The sequence below is a fragment of the Blastomyces dermatitidis genome, assembly GCF_000003525.1.
Source record: "Blastomyces dermatitidis ER-3 genomic scaffold supercont1.4, whole genome shotgun sequence".
Taxonomy (NCBI): domain Eukaryota; kingdom Fungi; phylum Ascomycota; class Eurotiomycetes; order Onygenales; family Ajellomycetaceae; genus Blastomyces; species Blastomyces dermatitidis.
In genome coordinates this window covers 4,188,047-4,212,961 of record NW_025544777.1, presented here as the reverse complement: position 1 = coordinate 4,212,961, position 24,915 = coordinate 4,188,047, and the positions used below count along the sequence as shown (strand labels likewise).

General features: G+C 47.6%; 13 protein-coding genes across 15 annotated transcripts; 7 read left to right on the top strand and 6 right to left on the bottom strand.

Annotated features, from left to right (window-relative positions):
* Nucleotides 1-287: 287 nt before the first annotated feature.
* On the bottom strand, nt 288-2,411 carry BDCG_04349 (alpha-methylacyl-CoA racemase). The gene is made up of 2 exons (XM_045420005.1): nt 1,956-2,411; nt 288-1,848 (listed from the first exon to the last, which is right to left on the bottom strand). The coding sequence occupies exons 1-2, from the start codon at nt 2,020-2,022 to the stop codon at nt 719-721; spliced, it is 1,197 nt and encodes a 398-aa protein (XP_045276195.1). The 5' UTR covers nt 2,023-2,411; the 3' UTR covers nt 288-718.
* A 207-nt stretch (nt 2,412-2,618) lies between these two features.
* On the top strand, nt 2,619-4,785 carry BDCG_04348. 2 transcript variants are annotated; one of them, XM_045420004.1, is made up of 3 exons: nt 2,619-4,018; nt 4,095-4,288; nt 4,375-4,771. In XM_045420004.1, the coding sequence occupies exon 1, from the start codon at nt 3,484-3,486 to the stop codon at nt 4,003-4,005; it is 522 nt and encodes a 173-aa protein (XP_045280848.1). In that variant the 5' UTR covers nt 2,619-3,483; the 3' UTR covers nt 4,006-4,018; nt 4,095-4,288; nt 4,375-4,771. The 2 variants fall into 2 exon arrangements, with proteins under 2 accessions (XP_045280848.1, XP_045280847.1); XM_045420003.1 differs by having other exon boundaries at nt 2,619-4,288; nt 4,375-4,785.
* Nucleotides 4,786-5,182: 397 nt separating this feature from the next.
* On the bottom strand, nt 5,183-7,588 carry BDCG_04347 (SNAD protein; the record flags this gene model as incomplete). Its single annotated transcript, XM_045420002.1, has 1 exon — nt 5,183-7,588. The coding sequence occupies one exon, from the start codon at nt 7,586-7,588 to the stop codon at nt 5,183-5,185; it is 2,406 nt and encodes an 801-aa protein (XP_045276194.1).
* A 140-nt stretch (nt 7,589-7,728) lies between these two features.
* Nucleotides 7,729-8,215, bottom strand: BDCG_04346 (uncharacterized protein; the record flags this gene model as incomplete). The annotated part of the gene is made up of 2 exons (XM_045420001.1): nt 7,729-7,962; nt 8,177-8,215. 2 exons carry the CDS (start codon nt 8,213-8,215, stop codon nt 7,729-7,731), a joined length of 273 nt encoding a protein of 90 aa, XP_045276193.1.
* BDCG_04345 (alcohol dehydrogenase) lies at nt 7,870-9,501 on the top strand. The gene is made up of 2 exons (XM_045420000.1): nt 7,870-8,569; nt 8,644-9,501. Exons 1-2 carry the CDS (start codon nt 8,395-8,397, stop codon nt 9,321-9,323), a joined length of 855 nt encoding a protein of 284 aa, XP_045276192.1. The 5' UTR covers nt 7,870-8,394; the 3' UTR covers nt 9,324-9,501.
* A 116-nt stretch (nt 9,502-9,617) lies between these two features.
* BDCG_16924 (uncharacterized protein) lies at nt 9,618-11,520 on the top strand. Its single transcript, XM_045426103.1, has 2 exons — nt 9,618-10,508; nt 10,581-11,520. The coding sequence occupies exons 1-2, from the start codon at nt 10,376-10,378 to the stop codon at nt 11,447-11,449; spliced, it is 1,002 nt and encodes a 333-aa protein (XP_045280846.1). The 5' UTR covers nt 9,618-10,375; the 3' UTR covers nt 11,450-11,520.
* On the bottom strand, nt 11,435-12,211 carry BDCG_16923. 2 transcript variants are annotated; one of them, XM_045426101.1, is made up of 2 exons: nt 11,622-12,211; nt 11,435-11,469 (listed from the first exon to the last, which is right to left on the bottom strand). In XM_045426101.1, the coding sequence occupies exon 1, from the start codon at nt 11,982-11,984 to the stop codon at nt 11,802-11,804; it is 183 nt and encodes a 60-aa protein (XP_045280844.1). In that variant the 5' UTR covers nt 11,985-12,211; the 3' UTR covers nt 11,435-11,469; nt 11,622-11,801. The 2 variants fall into 2 exon arrangements, with proteins under 2 accessions (XP_045280844.1, XP_045280845.1); XM_045426102.1 differs by lacking the exon at nt 11,435-11,469 and having other exon boundaries at nt 11,506-11,689; nt 11,758-12,170.
* Nucleotides 12,212-12,341: 130 nt separating this feature from the next.
* On the top strand, nt 12,342-12,701 carry BDCG_04344 (uncharacterized protein; the record flags this gene model as incomplete). The annotated part of the gene is made up of 1 exon (XM_045419999.1): nt 12,342-12,701. One exon carries the CDS (start codon nt 12,342-12,344, stop codon nt 12,699-12,701), a length of 360 nt encoding a protein of 119 aa, XP_045276191.1.
* A 592-nt stretch (nt 12,702-13,293) lies between these two features.
* Nucleotides 13,294-16,647, top strand: BDCG_16922 (uncharacterized protein; the record flags this gene model as incomplete). The annotated part of the gene is made up of 2 exons (XM_045426100.1): nt 13,294-14,143; nt 14,735-16,647. The coding sequence occupies 2 exons, from the start codon at nt 13,294-13,296 to the stop codon at nt 16,645-16,647; spliced, it is 2,763 nt and encodes a 920-aa protein (XP_045280843.1).
* Nucleotides 16,648-16,711: 64 nt separating this feature from the next.
* On the bottom strand, nt 16,712-19,180 carry BDCG_04341 (signal recognition particle protein). Its single transcript, XM_045419998.1, has 2 exons — nt 18,835-19,180; nt 16,712-18,758 (listed from the first exon to the last, which is right to left on the bottom strand). The coding sequence occupies exons 1-2, from the start codon at nt 18,910-18,912 to the stop codon at nt 17,235-17,237; spliced, it is 1,602 nt and encodes a 533-aa protein (XP_045276190.1). The 5' UTR covers nt 18,913-19,180; the 3' UTR covers nt 16,712-17,234.
* A 34-nt stretch (nt 19,181-19,214) lies between these two features.
* BDCG_04340 (uncharacterized protein) lies at nt 19,215-20,630 on the top strand. The gene has a single exon (XM_045419997.1). The coding sequence runs from the start codon at nt 19,258-19,260 to the stop codon at nt 20,188-20,190; it is 933 nt and encodes a 310-aa protein (XP_045276189.1). The 5' UTR covers nt 19,215-19,257; the 3' UTR covers nt 20,191-20,630.
* BDCG_04339 (2Fe-2S iron-sulfur cluster binding domain-containing protein) lies at nt 20,265-21,779 on the bottom strand. The gene is made up of 3 exons (XM_045419996.1): nt 21,198-21,779; nt 21,007-21,113; nt 20,265-20,882 (listed from the first exon to the last, which is right to left on the bottom strand). Exons 1-3 carry the CDS (start codon nt 21,491-21,493, stop codon nt 20,641-20,643), a joined length of 645 nt encoding a protein of 214 aa, XP_045276188.1. The 5' UTR covers nt 21,494-21,779; the 3' UTR covers nt 20,265-20,640.
* A 165-nt stretch (nt 21,780-21,944) lies between these two features.
* Nucleotides 21,945-23,707, top strand: BDCG_04338 (mitochondrial fusion protein; the record flags this gene model as incomplete). The annotated part of the gene is made up of 2 exons (XM_045419995.1): nt 21,945-22,325; nt 22,427-23,707. The coding sequence occupies 2 exons, from the start codon at nt 21,945-21,947 to the stop codon at nt 23,705-23,707; spliced, it is 1,662 nt and encodes a 553-aa protein (XP_045276187.1).
* Nucleotides 23,708-24,915: the final 1,208 nt, after the last annotated feature.

The following is a 24,915-nucleotide window of genomic DNA, read 5'->3' as shown; positions in this document are numbered from 1 at the left end:
CCAACACCTAATGATAATAAACGAACACTTCAGACCACAGCAAAAGGAGCGAGCTCTGCTTGTAGCCATGTCATGGTTCATCGGCTCCTTGGTCCTATCAATCCATATTTGAAAGTCATTTACAGACAAAGGAGTGAACAGCAAATTGAGGCATCCCTTACTTCGGAGTCCGACTGAAAAGTAACCCGAACACATCGAGGGCTGTTCGAGAAAATCCAAGTAGTCTTACCTGATTCAGCAGGTTCGCAATCCATTTGGGCGAGTGGACATATCCTACTTATATTGTATTTGAACGTGAGAAGCGGGTTGGCTAAGGATAGAAGGGCGTGTAGCGGATGGTATCCTGCATTAGCATTATGGAGACAACCGTCTACTTGTGGAGGGTTGCTTTTGCTAGTTTTTTTCATTGGATTTTATTCTATCTATTCAATGTTGAGCAAGTCAGTTAATGCAGACTTCAGTAGGGTTTACGTGGTGATGTCGAGGTGTAACGGTCATCCAAGGAGGAATAGTGTATGGACAACAGAGTGCTACAACAACGCAAATCCACACCTCTACATATTATACAGCTAATATTCTCGCCGCAAATGCAGTTAGTGGGCTCCCGTTCTCTGTGGCAAAAATAATATCCTCACAGAGAAACACACAAACTAAGTAGGCTAATACCAAGTTTCCTTGTCTCCCTCAAGTAGTAACGTTGGAGGCCCATAGAATCCAATCACAACTTCGACCCCCCAACCTTTACCAACGCCCCATCTTTAACCTCATACTCCCTACCCCTAGCCCACCCACACCAATCCGCCAATGTCTCCTCTCCACCCATACTCGGGCTCAACCCATCACTCGACCAACCACCCTCCTCACTTCCAAACGTTAGACCCGGCGTCTCTGACAACCCCACCGCCAAACGCTGTTCATATCCACCTTCTTCCATCTCCTCATGCTCGAGCACGGGCGTAGCACACGCATCTGTTCCATCAAAGATATCCTCCCACTCCTTTCGCGTCTTCTCCTTGAATCTGCGCGTAAACACTTCGCGCATATACGCCCACGTGCTCGGATCCTCGCGCATTCCACTCGAGTCCGGCGGCATAATATCCGCCATCTTCAACCCCAACCCTTTCAACAGCGCCGCAAAAAACTGCGGCTCCAGCGCGCCGACGGCAAAGTACTTGCCTGCATCCTTCGTCTCGTAGGTGTCATAGTAAGGGCATCCGCCATCAAGTACATTGTGGCCGCGCGGGGCACCCCACACAAGCCTCTTCTGCAATAGCCTTGGGAATGTAGCTAGATAGGCTGAGCCATCTACCATATTGGCCTCGACCACTTGGCCCTTCCCCGTGCGTTCGCGCGCGAGCAGCGCAAGCAAAATGCCAAGAAAACACATGGCGCCGCCGCCGGCAAAGTCACCGACAATATTACCTGGTGCGTAGGGCCGTTCACCGGCACGTCCCAGTAGGCCGAGCACGCCGGAGACGGCGATGTAGTTGATATCATGGCCGGCCATGTCCTTGTACTTGCCATCGCGGCGGAAACCGGTCATGCGGGCGACGATGAGGCGTGGGTTCTTTTTGAGGAGGACATTTGTGGGCGATAGGCCGAGTCTCTCGAGGACGCCGGGTCGGAACGGGTCGATTAGGATGTCGGCGTTGGAGATCAGAGAGAGAAGAACGGCGAGCGACGCGGGGGATTTGAGATCGAGGCTTATCGAGGTTTTGTGTCGGGTTAGAGAGTCGGAAGTCTCGGGGGGAAAGACATCTGGAGAGCTGGAGTGTGCTTGTGGATGTGGGCGGTCGACGCGTAGGACGGAGGCGCCGTAGTCAGCTAGCAGGAGGCCGGCAAAAGGAGCTGGTCGGATGTTAGAGTTGACATTTTCAAGGGTCTCGACAGGGACACGGGTCAATTGCCCAAATTTGGGCTCTGCTGAATTTGAGTCGCAAGTGTGGCTTGCTTACCTGGAGCTAGGCCGGCCAACTCAAGGACTCGGATGCCCTTGAGCGGGGGGGATGCTTTGGATGACATTTTGTTCGGCTTGAGCTATATCAAACACGGCAATCTTCGAGGAGGGATTAACAAAAGGATGGGAGCAGTAGATATTCAGTCATCCCGAGAGGCAATTGGTGGAGGGATAAGAATTGCAATTGTTCAGGTTAAATATACATCAACATCCTTGGTCTTTCGTGGTCCGATCGAGGAAGAGCTTTATCCCAAGGCTCCATGAAAGTAACCGAGGTGAGCCCGGCCAAGACGAGGTGAGGAGAGGGATATCACATGACCCCGTAATCCAGCCGTGCATATTTTGGATGGGGAAGTAAGGAAAAGGAAGATGGTCAAAATAAGCAGATATCCATATTCCCCCTAAGTATCCGACACAACCAGCTATCCATTGAATTGATCGGGATAGAAAATGCTGTGTTCGAGTTTCCGAGAATAAGATTCAAGTTTCCGGCAAGTTAGAAGCTGTTCGGCTCACCGATGCTTACTAACAGCAAATAGCCGACGACGGCAGCAACTACTCTTGTCAACGTCTTTTTAGAGTATGTCGATCGAGTCTTGGCACCATCTATAAATAAAAGCTCTAGGCCAAACACGGTTACCCTTGGAATCAGCCGCATCAACGTCAATCTAACATGAACGAGCACAGAAATCATCCAGTTTTGATACGAGGCCTTCTGGCTGGGAATGACTCCCAGATGTATATTGACATTCAAAGGAGCGGGGCTAGTCTATGGCACACGTTCAGCCATAACGACTCCAACGCTCATACACTATGGATGTACGATGATGCCATTTATCAACCAACTCAGCAGTGTCCAGTAGCTGCTGTGCACTGATTTTCCTGTTTTCCTGTTTTAGTGACCTTTGCTATGGCTCCACTTATTGCTCCTTGCCGTGTCGTGGAGCGACCACTGGAGTCACCTCGTCCAAGGATTTGAAAGTCCAGCAAAAACAAGCAACTCAACACAGCCCTCTAAGTGTCGATCGTGATGTCGATCCATCCAGCTAAGCTGGCTTGTGTGGGTGTTTCTAATATTTCCATGCCCGTGTACATGTAAAAAAAAACCCTGTTCTAGGGGGCAAGAATATCAGCTCTTCATCGTCATAAGAAACTTAGAAGAGTAAATCAAATTCCCAGCGCGCCCCGGAAACATATCATGACTTCATTTACTTCCGCGTATTGTGTAAATTGAACAGTAGCTTGCCGTTCATTTTTCACTTTCTTTCCCTTTTCAATTTCCTACAGGCCAGTGGGCACAAATGGTTCTGCTTCTCCATTTTCTCGTGGCAGGCGTCTCGCTATGCGCAGGGCTTGCAGGGGCCGCTGCTCCCCCCGAGATGAACAAGTACCCTCGATCCAATAATGCCAATATTTACGCTCACGATCCAAATATTATCAAAGACGGTGAATATTACCATCTCTTCAAGGGCGGCGTACATATCTCATAGTAGCGCGCGAAGAGCCTGAACGGCAAATGGGAAGACATGGGCCATCTGCTGGAAGGCGACAGCATCATCCCCAACAAGAAAAATGCAACCAGGCCATGGGCCCCTAGCGTGATTAAAAGGGGCGACACACTTTACTGCTACTACACACTCAGCGGCAGAGGGAAACGGGACAGCGCTATTGGTGTTGCAACCACCAAGAAGTTGGCAAGGGGCGCTTACTGGAAAGACCATGGCGCTCTTATCCAGACGGAAACAGGAGAAGGGTTCGACGTGTTTCCATTCACTACCTCCAACGCCATTGATGCGAGCGTGTCCATTGACGGCGGCAAAGCCTATTTGAACTATGGCAGTTTCTTCTCGGGTATCTGGCAGGTTCCGCTGGGTAAGGACCTTAAGTGTTTACCGAATTCTAGGAAACTAAATGCCGTGCAGCTTGCGCGTAAACGCCAGAAGCGCAATGATATTGAAGGCTCCTTCATGAGTTTCCATGGTGGTTGGTATTATCTCTGGTTCAGCCGTGGGATGTGCGGTCGATTTAAAGACGATTTCACTCTGTAAAGGGTAAAGAGGTGTATGAAGAATCCGTCTCTCGGCACTACTCACTTTTAGAGAGGCAAAAACAGTCCCAGCTGAAAATAAACTGAAAGCTAGATATTCCATCCGTGTCGCGCGATCCCAAAAGCGCCCGTGGGCGTTCATTGATAGAACTGGCAAAAAACGACCCAGGGAGGCGGCCACAAGGTTTATGCCTCCAATTATGACAACACCGTCTTTGCACCAGGTGGTCTAGGCGTACTGACGGGAATGAATGGAACTCCTGATATCTTGTACTATCACTACTGTGAGTTTAGTTCCCATGACTGGAATGAAAAAAGAAAGAACAGAAACTCGACGTCGCTAACCATATTTATCTCCCATCCTTCATAGTCAACGCGAAGGTCAGCTTGAAGCATGAGAAGGCCCGAGTGGGTTACAACACGCTCAAATACGTCAATGGATGGCCTGTGGTTCAAGCGCCGAAGAAATAGGTTAGTTGGGGTTTATCTTCATTCTATCGAACTGCGAATTACAGTATCTAACAGAGTTTGTTCTCTGCTCTGGATGATCCTCTTGCTCTTCTTGTGGACTTTGTGAGGTGATGGAATGGATAATACCTCCGATGATAGCAAGGATGGGGATAACTTGGTTGGAACAGGCATTTATTTTCTTTTGAGTACCATGGGCTTGGTTTTCATGTACGTATTCTCATGGGCTTCCATGTAACTGTAAAGCACTGAGATTATATATTTGTCTCGAGTCGATATCTTTTTATTGTGACTGCAGATTCCGGTTTGATTCGCGTTTCAGGCACCTAGGTACTCTATCCCATGCATGGGATATACCCGGGCCCGCATCATATCCAATCTCTGATATACAACCCTAAAACAAGAAGAAAGAGAACGGGTTCATGCTGGTATTCCGCTCGAACTATCTACCTATCCTGTCTAGATCACCACAAACACCTGAACAATGCTATAAATATAAGGCAGTCAAACTTAGCAAAATCTACCCGGAAACAAAGCTGAAAACACCGTGCCGTCCATCGTCAAAAACGAGTAATCCCATACACACCCCCGATGCAAAATATATAGAATAGAATACGGCTACTAAAGGGCCGCAAGAGGAGAGACAATCAATCACATGACTCAAAATGAACAAATACCCTCCCGGGTCACTAAGTCGACAATCCAACATCTTAAACATCCCGACCTTTTCCGCCCCTCCTCTCCACGTATTTATACTTATAGCCCTGGGGTGGTTTATTCTCTTTCCCGTGCCCGCTCAACATACCATCACCAGCATCTGCCCGTCCCCCGACCTCCTCTTTCCCCCACGTCCACATCAAAATCTTCCCCATCCGTTCCCGGTCTTTCAACAACCCCTCCACACGCCCCTCCCACACCTCCTCCCTCTTCTTCAATACGCCCGCAAATTTCTTATCAATAGCTTTCGCAGCCGATTCCTTCGCCTCAATAATCGATTCCAACCGTTCCCGCTCCGCGTGTAGTCCTGCAACACGCTGTTCAAGTGAAACAAGGGATGTGCGCAGAGCGCTGAGATCCGAGTTGAGCTTCGTTTCACGCGACTGAGAGGCGGAGATGACGTTCTGGAGGGTGCGGATTGTTTCTGTATGTGAGTCGCGGAGAGTGGAGAGAGCGGTGGCGTGGGCGGAGTGAACGCTGTTCAACTCCGCTTCGTGGGATCTTAAGAGGGCATCGTGGTCGACTGGGCACTTTGATGTGCCAAGGCCGGATGGTTGAAGAGCGGGGGATACTGGGGGACTAAGCTGTTGTGACTGGGTCATGGCCTGCTGGTTGCGAAGGTTTTCAATGGTATAGAGTGCCTTATCGCGTTCCTGTGTGGTTTTGTAGAGGGTATCTTGCAATTTGGTCTGTTCGGATATGATAGATTCGATCTTGGAAGAGAGGCGCGATATCTCGCCTTGTAGAACTGTAGTGAGTGCTCTTGATTCGGAGAGTTCCTGGCGTGTGCCTTCGAGTTGAAGTGTTTGCATGCGGTCTGAAGGTAAAGAATTCCGCAGCTGTAATCGAACTTCGCTGAGCTCTCTTTCCAAGGCTCGAATCCGCTCAGAGCTTTTTGTCGCCTCGCTCATAGACGACGCTCTCCTTGCATGGTACGCCCCCTTAATCGCATCCAAAATTTGATTGAAAGTCATATTTACCGTGATATCAATAGACACCTCGCTTGCGAAGGATTTCACTGCATTATATTGTGCATCGATTGCCGAATTTGCATTGTCCAATTCGATCTGGAGAGTATTGTTTCGTAACTCAGACTGTTGGAGGGCGTTAAAAAGGCCCTCATTCTTTTCTTCAAGGACTTCATATTCCCGATTTGCGGTATCAAGCTCAGAGTCCAGCTTGTCGATTTCGAGGTAATGGGCGTCCTGAGCAGCTTTCAACTGGTCGATCTCCGCGGCATGTTGTTTCAGCTGAGTGTCCTTGCTTGAAATATCCTCACTTGATTTTGTAGAGGCTGGCTTGTTCTCTGACAAAGGAGGGTCATCCCCATTTTTATCAACTGCAGTGTTTTTCTGAGAACCCTTACGTTGAAGTTGCTCCAACTCTTGACGGAGAGATCTTATTGTGGAAGGATCGGCTTCATGCTGCTCAAGTTGTTCATCTTTTTGCTGTAGCTGAATGCGCAGATTTTCTATTTCTTCGTCCTGCCCAGCTAGAATAGACAATTGCGCATCCTTCTCCTTCAGCGCGGCGTTCTTCTTTTGAAGTTCAGACTGTAGATGTTTTATCTGCTGAGAGGCAGACGCCGATTCCAAGACCATCTTTCTATTTGCCTCGATTCTTTCGTCCTTCTCGTGTAATTCTTCTTGGAGCCGCTTCATTTCTTCACGCAATTCACGCTCCACAGGGGCCTCCGCAAGATCCGGATTTGGCGGGGGCCATTTGCTCGGTGGTGATTGTATTGGAGAGGGTTCATCAATTTTGTCCAATGGCGCGTTACTTCTTGTAATTATATTTCGTCGCGGACGAACGTGTGCAGGGGTTGACATATCGAGTGGCGTATCCATCTCACTGTAGTCGTTTATCGTATGATCCGCAACGACTGTATTCTGACGCATTTCCTCCTGCGTTTGAGCTGGTTCTGACTTTGACGCGTTATCCTCATCGCTGTTTGTAAGGGCGCCTGTCCCTCTTACGAGTTCCACCATATTCAACGTAAAATCACGCGGACCTCCAAAGTCTGAAAATGAAACGTGTTTCTCCTTTGGCGAGTTCCCTTCGTGCGCTTCGTCGCGTTCACCTTCGTCATGATCAGAATGATGATCTGATAGCCTGCTCATATCAAATGTGTAGTCTGCAAGATTTGCTTCTGAATCGCTTCCATCACTGGGTTCAGGCGAACTGGCTGTCGTCTTCAGAGACCGCATCCTTCTTCGACGGGCAGTATTTGCGGCCAAGGAGTGAGTCGAACTGGGCTTCTTAGAATGTAAAATTGACTCCTGAAATGAGTTCATCAATCTAGGAGGCGATGAGGGTATAAAACTGGGTGTATTGAGGGAAGAACCCCCCAGGGTGTCGTGAGACGTGGGGAAGGGCGAGGTGAAGCCGTTACCAGCCATTTTGTCGCAAATGCTTCAGTTTCGGGATGTCTAGTCGCAGGTATTGGGAGGCAAATGGCAATGGTGTCCTATATCATAGTTAATCCCCCAAATCTCAGCATTAAACTGAAATGCAGACAAACGGAATGTTGCTATCAAGATCATGAAAGATGAACGGCGTTCGCATTGTTTACTTGTTCTGCTTCCGGCTTAGCTTGAATCGGAGCATCTCGACGGACATCGGTCCGATGATAGTCCGAAGGAGCACTCTGTGACGTCATTAATCGTCGCCGCCCTTTAGTCTGGAAGATTGGCGGCTGAGCGATGTTTGCGTGGACAATAGATTTTGCCCTCAAAAGAATCAGCGAACCTGGGGTTATGACATCGCGAACCGGCTGGAGATGAACTGCGGGGAAACGTCAGCTCTATTCGAGCCCATATCTAGGTTCTCCCTAATGTTGACGTTGGGGAAAACTTGGCTTTAAAGTCACTGAGGCATACCAATTATGAGCGAATAAACGGATAGGAATGGACTCTCTAGGGATTTCAAATTGATGATATGTTCTAGGTACCTCCGTGTAGCTTGCGCCGATATAATTATTAGCGTACACCAAAGGTTGAGATCGCCTGTGATGCCAACTGACCCATTGTCACGGATACTTGGTTTCTAGTCTCACGTATGTCATAGGTCATCTGAATAGGATAGCAGAGCCAGAGTAGAATCTTATATATTTACTACCGTCCGACCTGTTGGGTTCCGGCTGCCAGCAGAAAAATTTCAATATATGCATTTTATCGCATAGGTCACTCATTGACTAACCGACACAATGTCCACTATCCACAACTCGTACAGAAACGACTCCCATAACCACCATAACCACCATCACCACCAAAAGGTGTATCCGAACTTTAGCTTAAAGAATAAAGTATACGTCGTCACAGGTGGTGGTCGAGGGCTAGGGCTATGCATGGCAGAAGCAATGACAGAGGCTGGTGCCGAAGGTTTGTCCACCACAACAAGAACTCCAAAAACGCAATCCTGGTTGATAATATGCTAACTTGTTTCATACCTCCAGTGCACTGCCTTGATATACTTGAGGAACCTGCGCATGAATTTATCGAAACTCAAGAGCTAGCCGCCAGATCCCATGTTGGCTCGTTGCATTACCATCATCTTGATGTACGTGACACGATACTCCTCAATGACAAGATCGTAGATATCGCAGGAAGACATGACGGAATCGACGGTCTAGTGGCTGCCGCAGGCGTCCAGCAGATCATGCCTGCCATCGATTGTACCGCAGAGGATATCACACGGATAATGGATGTAAACTATACCGGGGCTTTCATGACCGCCCAAGCCGTGGCCAGACAAATGATCACATATAAAAACCACGGCTCCATCGTCCTAATTGCAAGCATGAGCGGCCTCATCGCAAACAGAGGTTTGATTTCGCCCGCATACAATGCCTCGAAAGCCGCATTGATTCAGCTGGCAAGAAGCCTTGCAATGGAGTGGGGTCATGAGGGAATTCGTGTCAATTCGCTCTCTCCGGGCCACATTGTCACACCAATGGTGGAGAAGAATTTTGAGGAAGTGCCTGGCCTCCAGGAGATCTGGGAGCGGGAGAATATGCTGGGCCGTCTGGCACGGCCGGAGGAGTTCACGGGCGCAGCTATTTTCATGTTGAGCGAAGCCAGCTCCTTCATGACTGGGAGTAATATAATCATCGACGGAGGCCACACTGCTTGGTAAAGGGAAGCTTGGGTTCGGGTTTTTGTGGCGGAATAATGTAATGTAGTGTAACGACTTTTCATGTACAAGCTAAATACTTCTTGCATGAGCGTATGAATTAATCGATATCAAGAGTATCTCCATGTGGTTCTTTCCCCCAGTTTTTATTTTTATTATTTTTATTTTTATTTTTATTTTTATTTTTATTTTTATTTTTCTCGCGTGGGTTTGTTCGTAGCCCTCCCGCCAACCGCTTCCGCCCCCGTCACCCAGCTGATGTGGTTGTTCCTTGTCCGGCATAACGTTATTTATTGTGGCGGACATATTACTTGCGAAAACAGAATTTTCCCAGCCCCCTCTGAAAATTAGTAGCAAAACACCACCAAAAAATCAAAATATCTGCATTTCTCTAGAATCATTCAATATCATCCAATACATGTCTTTTTCAATCAAATATCATTCAAATACACGTCTTTCTTACCTTTATCATCAATATGTCACCTCAACTCTGTGATTTCACTATCAACAAGATTGTACATCTTCTTAAGAATGATTATATGCCTGCTGAGATCGCGCGAAGCATTGAGTATCATCTGTGTATATTGAATTCAATGAAATCTTCACTGTTTTGAAACTGCTAGAGAACTCTGTTCAATATATGATATAAAGTCAAAGATCATATCAGATATCTCTTCAATTCTGAAGAGATTTGATGGAGATTTTGAAGCTTTTTTGTATCATGCAGTTGAGAACTTCATAAGAGAAAAAGATATAAAAGAATATTTCAGATCTACTTATATAGAATAGTATTATAATAATTAGAAAGATTCAGATTACAATTCATTATAATATAAATTTAGAAGTGAAAGCAGTATGAGATCTGTTCTTATCACTATAAATAGTGAATAAAGATGATTTGAATTTCTGCAATTTTGTCTGTTATAATGAACTTTTTAACCCATCTCTTATAATTTGAAATATACTCTTGTCAATATTCATATGAAGCAACTGTTCCCTTGTCAATCAATTGAAGTATTCATCAAATTAAGGTATTGGACTGCTTTGAATTGGAGATGGAACAGTGGATTCAATGGAAGATTCAACGGCGGATTCGATGGAAGATTTCAATGGCGGATTCGATGGAAGATTCAACGGCGGATTCGATGGAAGATTTCAACGGCGGATTCGATGGAAGATTTCAACAGTGTATTCGATGGAAGATTCAATGGCGGATTCGATGGAAGATTCAACGGCGGATTTGATGGAAGATTTCAACAGTGTATTCGATGGAAGATTCAATGGCGGATTCGATGGAAGATTCAATGGCGGATTCGATGGAAGATTTCAACAGTGTATTCGATGGAAGATTCAACGGCGGATTCGATGGAAGATTTCAACAGTGTATTCGATGGAAGATTCAACAGTGGATTCGATGGAAGATTCAACAGTGTATTCGATGGATATTCGATGGAAGATTCAACGGCGGATTTGATGGAAGATTCAACGGCGGATTCGATGGAAGATTTCAACAGTGTATTCGATGGAAGATTCAACGGTGGATTCGATGGAAGATTTCAACGGTGGATTCGATGGAAGATTCAACGGCGGATTTGATGGAAGATTTCAACAGTGTATTCGATGGAAGATTCAATGGCGGATTCGATGGAAGATTCAACGGCGGATTTGATGGAAGATTTCAACAGTGTATTCGATGGAAGATTCAATGGCGGATTCGATGGAAGATTCAACGGCGGATTCGATGGAAGATTTCAACAGTGTATTCAATGGAAGATTCAACGGCGGATTCGATGGAAGATTTCAACAGTGTATTCGATGGAAGATTCAACGGTGGATTCGATGGAAGATTCAACAGTGTATTCGATGGATATTCGATGGAAGATTCAACGGCGGATTTGATGGAAGATTCAATGGCGGATTCGATGGAAGATTTCAACAGTGTATTCGATGGAAGATTCAACAGTGGATTCGATGGAAGATTTCAACAGTGGATTCGATGGAAGATTCAATGGTGGATTCGATGGAAGATTTCAACAGTGTATTTGATGGAAGATTCAACGGTGGATTCGATGGAAGATTCAACAGTGTATTTGATGGATATTCGATGGAAGATTCAACGGTGGATTTGATGGAAGATTCAACAGCAGATCTGAATGTGAATGATAATGAGATTGTGAATTCAGTTCTTCTATTCCTTTCATCATATATTTCATCATCATCACATTGATTATCTCACTTGAGAATGTCATATTGAATGAAGTTGAAGCTGTCAGAGCTGAAGGAGAGAATATAATCACTGACATTTGAGAGATCTGTATAGAAGAATTGATTGTAGAAATTATAGATTCATTCTTCTAATTCTTCTTCTTCTTTCTACTTATTAATCATTTTGTCATCTCTCTTGTTCTTTATCTCATTGATAATCACTCATTCATACAATCTATATGAGATGTCAGGCTCAGGTGTAGGAATTCACAGATATCAAGGATCCTCAGACTGAGTCTCTATATCCTTCTCATTCATCTGCTCCTCCATCTCATCATTGACCAGATCCTCTCCATTATCCAGAACTTCTGGAACAGGTAGTTTGGGGAGACTGAGGCGCAGGGTAGGAGTCTCTGTACAGGCTTGCGAAGCAGCAGAACAGCGGGCGTTGCAAGGCATATTGAAAAAAGGGTTGATTGATATATGTGGATTTGATGATAAAGGTAAGAAAGACGCGTATTTGGATGATATTTGATTGAAAAAGACGCGTATTGGATGATATTGAATGATTCTAGAGAAATGCAGATTTTTTGATTTTTTGGTGGTGTTTTGCTACTAATTTTCAGAGGGGGCTGGGAAAATTCTGTTTTCGCAAGTAATATGTCCGCCACAATACTAAATATCTACCCCTTGTTCCCGGTCACATTTCTGTCAACAAACACAAATCCTCAACATTCAAACCACGGACATACCTCCAAATAACCAAACATCTCTCTTCCATCTTTGATAAACAAAATAGAGAATACACCCCCCATCATGTTCTCATTTCTTCCCACAGTCAACCTCCCGACGCTCGTCCTCCTCCATGCCCTGGGTCTCACCGCGCTCGGCACATACCTCACCTTTACTCGGATTCCTACGACACTTGGGATAGCAAGCACGGGCCTAGGTCTGTCTTACCTCTTCACATCCTACGTGCCCATCGAAGAAAATCAATTCCTCCACGCCAGCGTACCAGTGCGCATGATTCTGGCAGCTTTGGCAGCTGCGCGGCTTCCGACTGCGCCCAAATCGGAGCGCAAGAGTCTAATGATTCTCATTTTGTATGATTTTTTGGGCGGGTTGATGGTGGGATATATTCTTGGCCAGTGGAATGGGAAACTCCCGGGGTATTGATAGAACAGATTGTATTCTGCGACGAGGATTGGATTTGACTGGTTCAAAGAAGGCGGGGATTCGTATATATATCGTGGGATTGGGGCTAGGGCTCTCGGATAGATAAACACACCCCTGGATGGATTATGGCATTGTCGCGCTCTCCGCAAATAATGCGGCATTGATCGATTCAAAGTTCTGTGAAATGGAGATTGTTCAATTATTTTGACACATGTGGAACTTCCAAGGTTCTAAATATAGAAAACCCACGTGATATAGACCATCTCCAACCTTGGGTTGCAGACCCAGAATGCCCCGCGCTTCTTTGTGCGGACCGGAAGAAGATTTACATATATGCTGCTGAAATCAGATGTTCTCGCTGGTGATAGGTATATAATAAGAACGTCTGTTACCATCGTTTCAAACCCCTGTGTCTTCGAAGTCGAGGGAGTTTGCCTTCACACAAGATACCGCGCAGCCGATGTAAGGGGGCACATTATCAGAGCAACTCCGCATACCTGTTGGATTGCTAATACTATCAAAAGGATTTTTTCTTTTTCGAGGTTCAGCAACTTTTAAGAAATTCCCATCATTCTCGTCGTGGAGCTGACCAATGCCTCCTATCCCTGGAAATGGGGCATTCAATCAGCCGCGCATTGTCTGCTACTACCAGACCTATTACCCAAACACCAGCACCACATACATCTCAATGCTACCTCTGATGCTTAATAACTCGGGTATAACACATGCCATTCTTGCTGCCATCCACATTAATGGGGAGCCAAATAATATAACCCTGAATGATCACTGCCCGGAGGATCCCCGGTACCTGCCCCTATGGGCAGAAGCACGCGTTATGCAAACCCAGGGGATCAAAGTCATGGGCATGCTGGGCGGAGCTGCGCGGGGGACCTTCGAACGGCTGGATCAAGATGCTTCTACCTTTGAGCGGTATTATGTTCCTCTTCGAGACATGATCCAGAACCACGCTCTCGATGGCTTAGACCTTGACGTGGAGGAGGACATGTCACTTGAAGGTATTATCCGATTAATCGATCGTCTCAAGGCGGATTTTGGGGAACATTTCATCATCACTTTGGCACCTGTTGCCACCGCCCTGATCGAGGGACTGCCGCACTTGTCTGGCTTCGATTATAAGGCACTCGAAGCTGCTAGGGGCTCGAAGATTGCATGGTATAATACCCAATTTTATAATGGCTGGGGCGGCATCGACACTACCGGAGTGTATGACAGGATAATTGCAGAAGGATGGGCGCCAGAGAAAGTTGTGGCAGGAACCTTAACCAATCCTGGAAATGGATCCCAGGGTTATGTGCCAATGGACAAGTTAAGCGCGGTTCTGGGAACGTTAATGCTAAGATATCCAACTTTTGGAGGAGTTATGGGGTGGGAATATTTCAATGCGTTTCCTGATGTCCATAGGCCATGGCAGTGGGCTGCTTGTATGTCTCTGGTGATGGGGATGAAAAGTGTATACTCGGCGGTAGCTGCATGGAATATTCAACAGACACGATCAAATTAGCTCAATATTGTATTTTATTTATGGTCTATTATTGTCCTCCTTTGGTTGTTTGCGGGGACCGCAAAGACATTTCGAGATATAGGTTATTTATTTACCCTTTCGCTATTGCTTTTGTCTGGTTTTTGCTCGGAGTTTTTTTCATTGGGAACGTTGCTGCCTATGGCGTCATAAATTTACTTAAATAAATACCAAGTCCACAACACGAGGCGCAACTTCACCATCCCCCGTTCAACAAGCCACGTATTAATAAATAACAGAAAACTCAGCGTCCATCCGGTGCAGGAGAGGGTGGAATTGCGATCGCTTTGATAGGATTGCTCCCCATGCGAATTCCTGTAACGTTATGCCTTCCTTCCAGGTATATGTAGCTGCAACAAGCTCTGCTCTGATTCGGTTTTTGGGCTATCTATTCCTGCGATGGGTACGGTTGCAGTGTCTTTTCCTATAGTATTGGATCCCATTTCTCTGTCATGGGTATTCTACTAACTATGTAAAAAAAAAAAGGTTCCAGCACACCATGCCCCGCCGCTAATTCTCACCTTGTTGTTGGTGAACCTGACCGCAGTTTTCGTGATTGTCACAGGTGAAGCGACAAAAAGCTCGAGAAGAGGTGGCACGACCGGAAACGCGCAAAAGGATGCCATAGCGACAAAACGAAGCTTGAGTTCGGGAAGTGGTGGCAAAGGCAAATATGAGAGGGCAGCATCTTCGTTGTTCGTCCTTGCAACTGGTATTCCGTCCACACGCGCGAGGTACACCAATCTAGCTACAGTCGGGGTCAACATTTTACTGGGCCTTGCCACACTTGATGTCCTTCTTCGGGGCCATTACATGTATCCCACGACCGATTTGGCCTTTTCACGAGTTGGATACGTGTCGCCAACGACTGCAAAAATCCTCATTCGCGAGCCCGACGCCGCACAACTTCCCATCCGTACATCCTACCGCGTAATGGAAAATGGTCGAGAGGGGGAGTTGATTGACGCGGGAACAATAGCTGTTCTCAACAATGACACCGATTACACTTACGCTGTTACGTTGACTGGACTTCAGCCCTCAATGGACTATCGATACTCGTTCTCAAATAACCTGTCCGGCCACTTCACCACCGCGGCAGCTCCAGGCTCCGCCGCGGCAAACAGACTCAGTTTCCTGAGCTCGAGTTGCATGAAGCCGAATTTCCCATATAATCCTCTAAACCACCCATTGCGTATCTACGGCCTCGAGGTTATTTCCAAGATCATGTCGAAACTCCCATCCCTCTCACGACCCTCGTTTATGCTTTTCCTCGGAGATTTTATCTACATTGACGTACCCTTCCGCTGGGGATCTTCCACCTCCGACTACCGCAGCGAATACCGTAAAGTCTATGCATCCCCATCATGGCACAGCGGCCCAGAACCCGCAATCAACATCCCCTGGCTCCATACTCTGGACGACCACGAGATCGCCAACGACTGGCATTTAGGAAACATAACCGACCCTTATCCAGCAGCATTCGACCCATACCGCCATTATCACATGAGCGTGAACCCTCCCATTGACAAATCTCCATTCTCCATCCCTATCAACACCACCTACTTCTCCTTCACAAATGGCCCTGCTTCCTTCTTCATGCTAGATACGCGCACGTATCGCTCAGAACCGTCACAGGAAAATTCTACAATGCTCGGCTCCGCGCAGCTAAATTCCCTTCTTGCATTTATTTCTCGCCAGGAGCCCGCTGGTGTGGAATGGAAAATAATCACTAGCAGCGTGCCGTTCACAAAAAACTGGCGCGTTGGCACGGAGGATACATGGGGTGGGTTCCTAGGTGAACGACGCCGGATTTTCGACGCTATCTGGCGCGCGGAACGGGAGTTGGGAATCCGTGTCGTGCTCTTGAGTGGCGATAGACACGAATTTGGCGCGACGAGATTTCCTGATCCGTCCCTGTCGGCTACAACAGCGTCAAAAGCAGAGAAGGGCGGTAGCATTAGCATTGAGGATGGAACAGGCATTCATGAATTCTGCACTGGCCCGCTGAATATGTTTTACATTCCCGCGGACTCCTACGTACAGACAGATGATGAGGATGTCTTAATCAAGTACCTGCCCGCTGGTAATAACAAGGTGGCCCTAATCAACATCGACGTTGAGGACGGTAGGAATTCGGTGTTAAGGTATTCCCTGTATATCGATGAATATCTGGTGTGGGAATACAAGCTAGCTAGGCCCTTAGTGTGGGAGGAAGGGCAGAGTCGGAGATTGCCGCCTGGAGAAGTGGCGTTTGACAAATTTGGAGACGGGACCTTCGTGGATAAAGTGCGGAGCGTTTTGGGTGAGGTTGAGGTATTAGTGAAGCCTCTGATCAAATCGGCTGTGCGTGCGGTTAAGTGGTTAATGCTGCGGGTGCTGCAGAGGGAGGTTGGGTCAGAGGTGTAGAAGGGAGGGAGACACTAAACCCCACCCCTCCCCAGCTTTCCCCTGTTGGATGTGCTGTACATATTATATACGGAGCGTATTTTAACACTTCTTTATTTATTATATAGAATTATCAGTGCAATTATAGGTTGTCTCTTCAGCCACTATTACTTTGGAAGGTCGTACTGGTGTTGGTACATGTACGTGCATGGCCCCTGGCCGCGGGCCGCTGGAAAAGATAGCTTTTGTACTGCACATGAAATTACATAGCTGCTTTCCAGCGTGCCAATTTGAGTATGTATTATATATACAACAAATCAAAGTTGTAAGCAATGGGTAGGTAGATGTGCGAGTCAGAGTAATGAACATTAAAACATCATAAAGTACTCCGCAATCACAAGAAGAGAAACACATTAAACCCGAAATCAAGCGAAAGAAACAACGGGGAAAATCTTGAAAGAAAAGAACTCGAAGCTCGCTCCGTTAACGCCTTTGTATATCATATGTGTCATACAATATTAGAAGAAAAAATACACCCCATCGAAAATAAAATGGGGACAAATGAACGCAGATAATTAAATAATGAATGAGGGTGGGTTAAGACGAGTTTATCTTCCCCTCCCTCGTCCACTCCCAGCTCCACCGCCCCCTCCCATCAACCCGCTCATCTGGCTCATCATGCTCTGCAAATCCATTCCTCCTAATCCAGGCATCCCACCCGCGCCACCCGCGCCACCAGCGCCCCCACCACCGCCAAACATTTGCATCATCTTCGCCATATCACCCATCCCCGGCATCCCGCCTGCACCGCCCATAGCGGCCATGCGCTTCTGCATAGCAGCCATCTGCTGCTCTTTATTACCGCCCTTAAGCATATTCTGCGCGCGCTGCATGTGCTTCTTCTGCCCACCAACTCTCTTCGCCATTCCAGCCATCATCTTGTGTTGGGAGAGCAGGTCCTCGACTTCGCGAACGGTGGTGCCGCTTCCGCATGCAACGCGCACGATGCGGGAAGGCTGGTCGATGAATACTTTGCCGTCGCCGTCGAGTTCTGCGGCGGTCATGCTGTCGAAGATGTAGATCATCCGGCGGAGTTTGAGGGAGCCGTCTTCGTCGTCGAGGCCTGAGGTGATGTTTGATAAGCCTGGAATCATGCTTGAGATCTTGGAGAGGGGTCCCATTTTCATGATGGATGTGATATTTTCGCGGAAATCGCGTAGCGTGAAAATTCCGGCCGAGATGTGTTTGTAGGTTTCTTTGGCGGTTGCGGAGTCCTTCGTTACGGCTTGCACGTGTTCGACTAAACTGGCCATGTCGCCCATGCCTAGAAGTTTTTGGATGAATGGCTTTGGAGCAAATCGTTCGAGGTCTAGCATATGTTCTCCCGTTCCTAGGAAAATGATGGGTGTGTGGGTTGCGGCGACGGCGGAGATGGCACCTCCACCAGCAGCACTACCGTCTGTTTTAGTGATTATTATAGCACCGAAATCTGCTGTAGCTTTGAATGCAGCGGACTGGGATTCCGCGGCTTGTCCGATAGTACCGTCCAGTACCAAGATGGTTTGATCTGGTTTTATGGCCGTTTGAATCTGTGTCATTTCCGTAAATAGATCTTCCTCCTGCTTATGTCTACCACTTGTATCGACAATGATGATATCAAAACGCTCCTTCTTGAACTTTGCCACACCCTCTGCAGCCACCACGGCGGGATCTGTCTGTGTCAAGCTGCCGAAGTACGGGATCTTTGCTTTTGTCGCATTCTGCTTGAGCTGATCGAAAGCACCTGCACGGAAAGTATCCGCGCAAACAAGGGCTGCTCGGAAACCACGAGTCTGATAATGCCGAGCCAGTTTCGTACATGTCGTCGTTTTACCCGCACCCTGTAGACCAACAAACATGATAACATTGGACCTCCCCTTCTTCGGCTTGAAGGGTTCAGCATGAGGGTCTACCAGAGCCACCAGCTGATCAAATACGGTTTTTTGTATTAGGCGCTTCTTATTTACAGCGGGCGGCAGGGAGGAGAATGGCACGGCGGCTTTTATGGATTTGCGAAGGGACTGGACGAGGCGGACGTTGACGTCGGCTGATAGAAGGGCGGCGCATATCTCTTTGATCATAGCATCGAACGCCTGCGTTGTAGAGTTAGAAAATGAGTTCATTTCACGACGCATATATTTATTACGCAAAATAAAAGTATATATATACCTGTTCATCGAGGTTATTTGATCTTGTTAAGTCGTTGACGGCGGCGTTGATGCGCCGCCCCAGGTCTTGAAGGACCATCGCGGGGAAGCTGTGGGGAGAAGACGAAGGGACAAGGACTGGCTAGTTCAGCGGGAGGTAAGGAATATAGCTGAAATATCGACTATAGGGACTTTAGCAATGAAATCAAAACCCGGAGATTCTTCTGGTGAATCTGGGGTATTAAGTTTCTCCGGGGTATATTGAAGCTGTGAAGTGGGTGTAGATGGTTAACTTGCGGCGGAAATTCGATCGTTGAAGGTGTGCTGAAGTCATGTGACCGAGCTCTGGGTGGAATTTTTAGTTTTTTCAATATAAATACTTCTTGTTATTCCACCTCCACCATTTTGTAGAGGTATATAAACTAAATTACATATATCTCTCCCAATGGCGCCTCCGTCATTCAAGAAGCGCAAGGTCGAGGATGGCATGAACGGCAGAACCTCGAGGCCGAAAAAGAAGTTCAAGAAGCAGCGGGTATACCACAGCAGCTCAGAGGATGAAAACGACTCAGACCACAACGATGAAGTGTTCACCGCAGTCAATCTGCAAGACTCCGACAGCGAGAAAGAGGAGCAATTAAGTAAAGAGGTCCAAAAACAAAAACTGCCGGCAGACTCGGATGACGAAGAGGAAATTACTGCAGTCACTGCTACGAAATCTCGCCTAGCAGCAGCCGACGAGGATGAAGCCTCAGACTCAGGCTCAGACTCAGGCTCAGACTCAGACTCCCACGGTGCATCTTATGCGGCTTCGGCCTCCGGTTCCGACCTAGACTCAGACGATTCCATGTCCGGCCCAGACGCCTCAACTAACACCCGCCGCAAGAAGCTTTCCAAACGCAACGACCCCACCGCCTTCTCGACCTCCATCTCCAAAATCCTCTCAACAAAACTACCCACCGCAGCCCGCGCAGACCCTTTACTCTCACGAAGCAGATCTACGGCGGAAACTACGTCCGAGCTCGCCAATGAGAAGCTCGAGAGCCGCGCGCGTGCGAAGCTACGGGCTGAGAAACGCGAGGAGCTGGAGCGTGGGCGGATACGAGACGTCCTTGGTGTGGATAGGGGAGAGGCCGGCGACACTGCAGAGCAGGAGAAGCGGTTGCGGAAGATTGCGCAGCGGGGTGTGGTTAAGCTGTTCAATGCCGTGAGAGCGGCACAGGTGCGCGGAGAGGAGCTGGCGAGGGAGGAGAGGAGGAAGAGGGGTATTGTTGGGATGGCGGAGCGAGAGAAGGCGGTCAATGAGGTTAGCAAGCAGGGGTTTTTGGATTTGATTAATGGGAAGGGCGGGAAGAGCTTGAATATTGAAGAGGCATGAGATATGAGATATGGTTGTCTTTTTTTTTCTTTTTTGTTCCGCTGTTGTTTCCCGGCTACGCTTATGTATGCATTTTTCTATTTTGACTGTGCGGATATTAAAATGGGCGTTCTTTGGAATATATTTTTGTAGATTTTAATGCATTCACTCTGGAGAAATGTTTTGTTGTGTGCTTGTCTATTGGGGGAATATATAATACAAATGTCGCAAATGCGACTATACACACCGGGCGAAGATCGATCAATATACAAAAAGCAAAGTAAAGAAATTCCACCATGACCTACTTGGGTCCTGCTCAGCGGAGATGGTTTGCCACGGGCGCCATAATAGCACTATTTAATCAACAATTGGAAAAGTGAACGTCCCCCCAAGGATTCAGTAGAAATACATACATATATATGTATGTATGAACGCTGTTCCCAGGCGAAATTCGCATAAACCCCTCAAATACTATTTCTGCTCAAAATCGCTTGCCTGCAAATTCCGTGTCATGCTTGGTAGTCGTACAACGAGGCCATCCAGCTCCTTGCTCATTTTCACCTGGCACCCCAGCCGCGAGGTCTCGGTCAAGCCAAAGGCAAGGTCGAGCATGTCATTCTCGTCGTCGTCAGGCTCCTCCATCTTATCGTACATGTCGGGATCTTCCACGATGACATGGCAGGTTGAGCATGCGCATGATCCACCGCAGGCACCTAAGGTTGGGGCGGGGGCCGAGTTTGTATTAGCCCGGCATATACATAGAAATTATCTTGAAAACTGCCACCATTTCAATAGCACCTGTATATTGCGGTAGGAGAAAGAATTGGTTTTTTCTACCTTCCATCTCTAAATCATTTGCTTGGGCAATATCCAGCAAGTTGTCGCCCTTGGCCACCTGGAAATGGTACTTCTCGCCGTCCTTGTCTATGAACGTCACATTGAGCCTGGCAGGGGCGGAGTTATTAGTTCCTGTTGAAATCCTACGTAAGGGCGTAATGCGCTGGACTCAAAATATTCTCATCACTCACTCTTCCCCTGGTTTGGGAGGTTCAATATGCCCATGCGATGCAAGCGCGGTAGCCGAAAATCTCCGTCTTGCCCGGATAGCATTTTCCGAACATTGTGCATTTAATCCGGCGCTTCGTAGATTCGGCGACCTGAGGTATACTGAGTGTCCATGGTCTTTGCTACTGAAAGGCCTTGAAGCTGAGATCTTAGAGGCACTCCAGCATGTTGATGACTGCCGAACGAGGGGTCTGCCGTCCTTGAGGAAATGTGATGCGGAGATTCGCAACTGGCGGGTTATGCTGTTGCATATCGACATGGCTGCGGAGAGGAGGTGTGTGCAGAACCGAGATATCCGGCCTTTGTAGATAAATACCAATGCAGCAGTGTTGGAATGCAGTAAATGGGAGCTGGGGTATCTTTCTTAAATATTTATTGCGGGGAGAAATATCGTTGCGTGGAATTGTTGTTCGGGTTTAACGAAGTATTCGAGCAAATATTGCGACGTTGAGAGAAAAAGAGAGCGGCGACTGGCTTGGACGACCGCGAACTCGGCCCAAAAACAGAAGAAAAAAAAAAAAAAAAGAGAGAAAAGGGAGCAACAATTTCATCATCGGCCACAACATCCACCAACAGACATCCCACAATGCTCCCCCACAAACAACAACAGCCATAGATACCTTCCATAAATACCCCATAAATAGATAGCAGGCCAATTTCTCGCTAATCTAGCTGGGGAAAACAAATCAACACGCCCTCCGCCGCTCATCATGGGCTCGTCCTCTGAAGGACCAAACCCGCTCCGCCCATACTACGTCCCTCCATCCATCGGCCTACCCAAGTCTCCGCCAAATGCTGTCTCTGGGACGCTCGTGAACAAGGCGACTATCAGAAACTCGACGCGGGAGATCTTCTCGGACTTTGACTACTCCGAGTACCTGGGGGAGTCATCCCCGACGATTTCAGACTCCCTCAAGGAGCTGGCGGAAAAAGCGCTATGGAAGTACACCAGCGTGTTGACAGCCCAACCATTCGAGGTTGCAAAGACCATTCTCCAGGTATATGTTGCGCAGGATGCGCAGGCGGCTTTAGCGGGTAGAGATGAGAGGCAGCGACGGGATCATGGGTATCGGGACAATTACTACGACGAGGTATGTATTGTTTGATGGAACTCAGAGTTCCTTAACATACAGACATTTAGATTTATGAATATACAAGTAGATAACTTCTACTAACGCGAGGTGTGATGTAGGATTCTGCGCCCTCGTCCGATGATGAAAGCAGTTATTTCACATCAGATGCTGCTCTAACTCCTGCTCCATCCTCCCGAAACCGCCGTTCCCGGCCTCGCATCACGGATAGGCGTGGCTATATACCGCCTGGCACTGCTCCAGCTAATAAAAACATGCTCAAAATCAAGGATCCCTCCGCTCTATTTGACGTATTGTCTCAGCTCTGGGGCACGAGTGGTGTGACTTCACTATGGAAGGCGTCAAATTCATCATTCGTGTACTCACTACTCCTCCCAACCCTCAATACTTTTATCCGGAGCCTCCTATCAGCTATCCTAGCCTTTCCGGAGGAAGGCCTCTCGTCTCTCGCCGAGCCTGATATCCTCACATCATCATCCCCCGGTTCCTCTTTACTACTAACGTGCATTTCTTCTGCTCTTTCCGCCATTCTCCTCTCCCCCATCGATACGACCCGCACATATCTCATTCTCACCCCACTAAACCAGGGGCCACGATCACTCCTCCGTGCCATCCGCCTCCTTCCCACTCCCAGCTACCTAATCCCACCACATCTCCTTCCAATTACAATTCTAAATGCGACTCTTCCCAATCTCCTAACAGGCGCCACGCCGCTCTTCCTCAAATCGTACCTGTCCCTCGACCCTGTCCTCAACCCCTCATCATGGAGCGTATTCACCTTCTTCGCATCATGCCTGGACCTAGCAGTCCGCTTTCCCCTCGAAACCGTCCTCCGCCGCGCGCAAATAGCCACATTCACCTCCCCAGCGTTACGCCAGCAGGGCAGCCTCCTCCCTAGCCCTAGCCCTAGCCCAACCTCTACAACAGCCCCGCCACCGCTCCCCCGGAACACAAGGAAATCATCCGCAGCACCTGCTGTGGTTGAAACCATCGTCCCCACGCCACAATCCTACCGCGGCATAATCGGGACAATGTGGACTATAGTCTATGAAGAAGGCACAAACCCACACGCCCTCGAGCTCGAGGAGGTATATGCGCGGCACGGCGCGCAGTCCTCACAGTCGCCCCGGCCGTCCTCAGCGCAGGGGACGGCGACAAGCCGACGGGCACAGAAGCAGCGGCAGGGGCAGGGCGTGCAGGGTCTGTATCGCGGCTGGCGTCTGGGGATGTGGGCTCTCGTTGGCGTGTGGGGCTCGGGCATTTTGGGCTCGGCATTGGGTACTGGCGATGATGAGATGGTTGCTGGTCCTGGAGGTGCTAGGTTGGCGTTGGAGTCTGCGGGTGGCAGGGCGGGGAGTGCGTCTACCAAGGGTGCATTTTGAATGCCAAATTTGAAGGACCATACACTTCATTTGCTGATACGCAAGTGTGTGCAGGTGGTATGTGTGTGGTATCTGTCCTGCGGCGCCTTTCGAGCTATTGTCATCTTATAATATATCTGTTACGACCTTTCTGGATATCTTTGATCCTATCAACCTCATACACTACGTCCGCTTTCCCCTACCTCACCCCTGTAGCAGGAAAACGAAAATTCGGTGTATATAAATAATGAGCCGGGGAAAATACGTTGGCGTGGGTAAACCGAACCCTGCTTTTCCTAGCCCCCTTACTCTCATCTCCTTTGGAATGAATCTTTTCTCTTTCCCTGGCGTAGTTGTCAAGTCTAGGAAACACAAAACTTCTCCCCCCTGCCCCCCCATTTTATTGTACCTACGTACGTGTGGACCTATGTGCATGTACTATTATATTCTATTCCTATTCTTATCATCTCCTTTTCCAAAATCTTTTTCTTTTTTTCGAACAGAAATCTAACGCACGCAAAGGAGTATTTCCTAAGGGGAAAGAAAAAATTAAAAAAAGGAAAAAAAAACCTAATGTATCCAAATAAAATTTAATCCTTCTTCCTTCTCATCCCCTTTCTCCTGACTCTTTTCCTCTCCCAGCGGCCCAGTGCGATTTGTTTCTACCCGTCCGCGAGGTTTTCCCCATACCGATCGATATATTTGTGGCAATGGGCATGTTTTGTACTTGTCGTACACTGGAAACGCTGATGATATATATTTTCAATTATTTTTGGTCAATTGCCAATTGCTACTCCTCCCAAGGCGAACTTTGTGCTACACATACGTGAAGAGACACTAACAGGCGAACAGAAGGGAGAGGGTTTTTTTCCTTTTAAATGCATAATCTCAACATTATCAACACAACCAAAGGAAAGGAAAGGAGAAGAAAACAATGGATAAGTTGGAGTGGGGTAAATGTGGAATATTGGGGGAGGGTTGGAAAGTGAAAGTAAGGCTTTTTTCCTCTTTTTTTTCCCTCTTTTTTTTCCCTCTTTTTTTTCCACCTTGAAAGTGAAAACAGCATCGCATCAGAAAAGAGAAAGGAAGAGAAAGGGCCGGAAAAAGAAGAAAGGAAATGAAAACTAGAACCTCACTTGCCTCCCCTCCCGTCTCTTTGACTTTTAATATTTTTTTCCTTCTTTTTTTTCTTTTCTCTTTTCCTTTCTTTTTTCGTCTATTTTCCCCCT

Bases quoted from the DNA above. Each gene is read 5' to 3' on its own strand.
- BDCG_04348 (XM_045420003.1), top strand. From the start codon at position 3,484: ATGGGCCATCTGCTGGAAGGCGACAGCATCATCCCCAACAAGAAAAAT.
- BDCG_04339 (XM_045419996.1), bottom strand. From the start codon at position 21,493: ATGTCGATATGCAACAGCATAACCCGCCAGTTGCGAATCTCCGCATCA. The intron at 21,114-21,197 runs GTGAGTGATGAG...CGCCCCTGCCAG, and splicing joins CCTCCCAAACCAGGGGAAGA to GCTCAATGTGACGTTCATAG. The intron at 20,883-21,006 runs GTAGAAAAAACC...CCCCAACCTTAG, and splicing joins AAATGATTTAGAGATGGAAG to GTGCCTGCGGTGGATCATGC.
- BDCG_04349 (XM_045420005.1), bottom strand. From the start codon at position 2,022: ATGTCATCCAAAGCATCCCCCCCGCTCAAGGGCATCCGAGTCCTTGAG. The intron at 1,849-1,955 runs GTAAGCAAGCCA...ACATCCGACCAG, and splicing joins GTTGGCCGGCCTAGCTCCAG to CTCCTTTTGCCGGCCTCCTG.
- BDCG_04340 (XM_045419997.1), top strand. From the start codon at position 19,258: ATGGCGCCTCCGTCATTCAAGAAGCGCAAGGTCGAGGATGGCATGAAC.
- BDCG_16923 (XM_045426101.1), bottom strand. From the start codon at position 11,984: ATGCCTTGCAACGCCCGCTGTTCTGCTGCTTCGCAAGCCTGTACAGAG.
- BDCG_16924 (XM_045426103.1), top strand. From the start codon at position 10,376: ATGGAACAGTGGATTCAATGGAAGATTCAACGGCGGATTCGATGGAAG. The intron at 10,509-10,580 runs GTATTCGATGGA...AGATTTCAACAG, and splicing joins CGATGGAAGATTTCAACAGT to TGTATTCGATGGAAGATTCA.
- BDCG_04345 (XM_045420000.1), top strand. From the start codon at position 8,395: ATGTCCACTATCCACAACTCGTACAGAAACGACTCCCATAACCACCAT. The intron at 8,570-8,643 runs GTTTGTCCACCA...TCATACCTCCAG, and splicing joins GACAGAGGCTGGTGCCGAAG to TGCACTGCCTTGATATACTT.
- BDCG_04341 (XM_045419998.1), bottom strand. From the start codon at position 18,912: ATGGTCCTTCAAGACCTGGGGCGGCGCATCAACGCCGCCGTCAACGAC. The intron at 18,759-18,834 runs GTATATATATAC...TCTACAACGCAG, and splicing joins CAAATAACCTCGATGAACAG to GCGTTCGATGCTATGATCAA.